Source organism: Ailuropoda melanoleuca, unplaced genomic scaffold (assembly GCF_002007445.2).
Source record: "Ailuropoda melanoleuca isolate Jingjing unplaced genomic scaffold, ASM200744v2 unplaced-scaffold13295, whole genome shotgun sequence".
Lineage (NCBI taxonomy): Eukaryota > Metazoa > Chordata > Mammalia > Carnivora > Ursidae > Ailuropoda > Ailuropoda melanoleuca.
Window position 1 is genome coordinate 1 of NW_023181943.1, and position 1,690 is coordinate 1,690.

The 1,690-nt window shown below is 45.6% G+C and overlaps 1 protein-coding gene across 2 annotated transcripts; it reads right to left on the bottom strand.

Moving 5' to 3' along the window:
* Positions 1–343: 343 nt before the first annotated feature.
* Positions 344–1,249, bottom strand: LOC117797774 (pregnancy zone protein-like). 2 transcript variants are annotated; one of them, XR_004622688.1, is made up of 3 exons: positions 1,049–1,179; positions 576–691; positions 353–491 (listed from the first exon to the last, which is right to left on the bottom strand). XR_004622688.1 is itself a non-coding variant. In XM_034650231.1 (2 exons), exons 1-2 carry the CDS (start codon positions 1,220–1,222, stop codon positions 360–362), a joined length of 306 nt encoding a protein of 101 aa, XP_034506122.1. In that variant the 5' UTR covers positions 1,223–1,249; the 3' UTR covers positions 344–359. The 2 variants fall into 2 exon arrangements, 1 of the variants encoding a protein (XP_034506122.1); XM_034650231.1 differs by lacking the exon at positions 576–691 and having other exon boundaries at positions 344–491; positions 1,049–1,249.
* Between the last annotated feature and the right edge of the window lie 441 nt (positions 1,250–1,690).

Genomic DNA, 1,690 nt, shown 5'->3' on the forward strand with positions numbered 1-1,690 from the left:
GAGATTTAGATTTGATTCTCTAGAGAAAAAGAAGTTATATCCAGGAAGAGATCAAAGCTTGTGGGCGGTTTTAGACGCTCAGCTATGTCATTTACTTCTGGTAATCTTGCATAAATCTCTCAAACGTTCTCTTAGTTTCCGCATCTTAAAATGTGTCTGCTACTCCCTAAGATTTAGGGAGTATCACATGAGAAAATGCATGTGAGAAAGCTCCAGAAACTATAAAAAATTAGACAATGGTGACTGTTTTTATATTTTACTCTCAAGAGGGTCTTCTCCTGCCTCCCGTCGCCTCTCGCCCCTCCAGTGGCCCCTGCTGACCCCGAGGCTGCCGGGAGCTCACCGAATCCGTGGACAGCTCAGCGTCGGGCCTTGCGAGCAGCACACTGGTCCACCGCACGGAGGGCGCACAGGGACTGAGGAGAAGCTGAAACTCGCAGGTGGGCGTGGGAAGCGGGGAGACTTTGTGCTGGGCGGAAGCTCAAGTCCACCTGTGGTAACAGAAGGAAAAGTCAGCCCCACGTCCTCTACCTTTGCAATCCTGCAGGCACCCACATGTCCCGAGTCATCTTTACCTTAGCCTTATAGGACTGCCCACGTGTCAAGTCAGGAACCTCTTTTCCCATCTGCCTTTTATCGTTGAAAAGGTTTAGTCAACAGCTCAGTCTTATTCCAAAGGAACAACTGATACCTCGGAAGGAATGAATAGCTTGCCTTTACCTCTGATCCATTATAGGGGGAGTCTAGGTATTCGTATTTGTCCTTAAGGTTTTTGGAACTTCTGAGTCTACACATCATACATACCTCATGCAACTGAATTCGTGGAATAGGGCACCGTGGACACAAGACTGAATTATGTTTTATGTGGTAGCAGTTTGGCATAATTGAGAAAGTTCTGTGCTAAGTGCCTGGAAATTTGGCTCTGCCTTTGTTGGGAACCCTTGGGCAACTCACTTAATTTTCTGGGCCCATTTTCTCTGAGGTAAATGGATGATACCTACAGTACCATTTATTTGTGTTTTTACAGTTTTATGCTGAAGACCCTCACCTTGTTGGGTAAGCAGTTTTCAATCTCAAAGCTCTCTGAATCTCCAAGAACTCCATCCGGTAAAACGGTAAAGATGAACAATCGAGCAATGGGAGCGATGTCTGACTCCACAGGGAAGGATAAGGAAAAACTGCCTTTTACAGGGGCGTGGAGAAAATGAGACAAGATGGTCATGGGTCAGAACACTGTTGCTAGATCTTAACCCAGTTTAGAACTGTGCCTACTCATTCAAAGGCATAGACTCTTTAATGTCATTCTAATTATTTAGTGAAATTAATAGGCTAATGTGTCCCTTTACAACTTCAACTGTAGAATAAATACAAGTTCCTTACACTCAAGTCTGTGTCTGATTTTCCGCTTAATTAAAACGGTAACTAGCCTATGTCAGAATAGCTCAAAATTATTCTACGTATGTATGTATACACAAAATATTTTATGAAGCCTGCTGGGCTCAGTTAAAAATTGGAGAATAGGGGGGCGCCTGGGTAACGCAGTCGTTAAGTGTCTGCCTTCGGCTCAGGGCGTGATCCTGGCGTTATGGGATCGAGCCCCACATCAGGCTCCTCTGCTATGAGCCTGCTTCTTCCTCTCCCACTCCCCCTGCTTGTGTTCCCTCTCTCGCTGGCTGTCTCTATCTCTGTC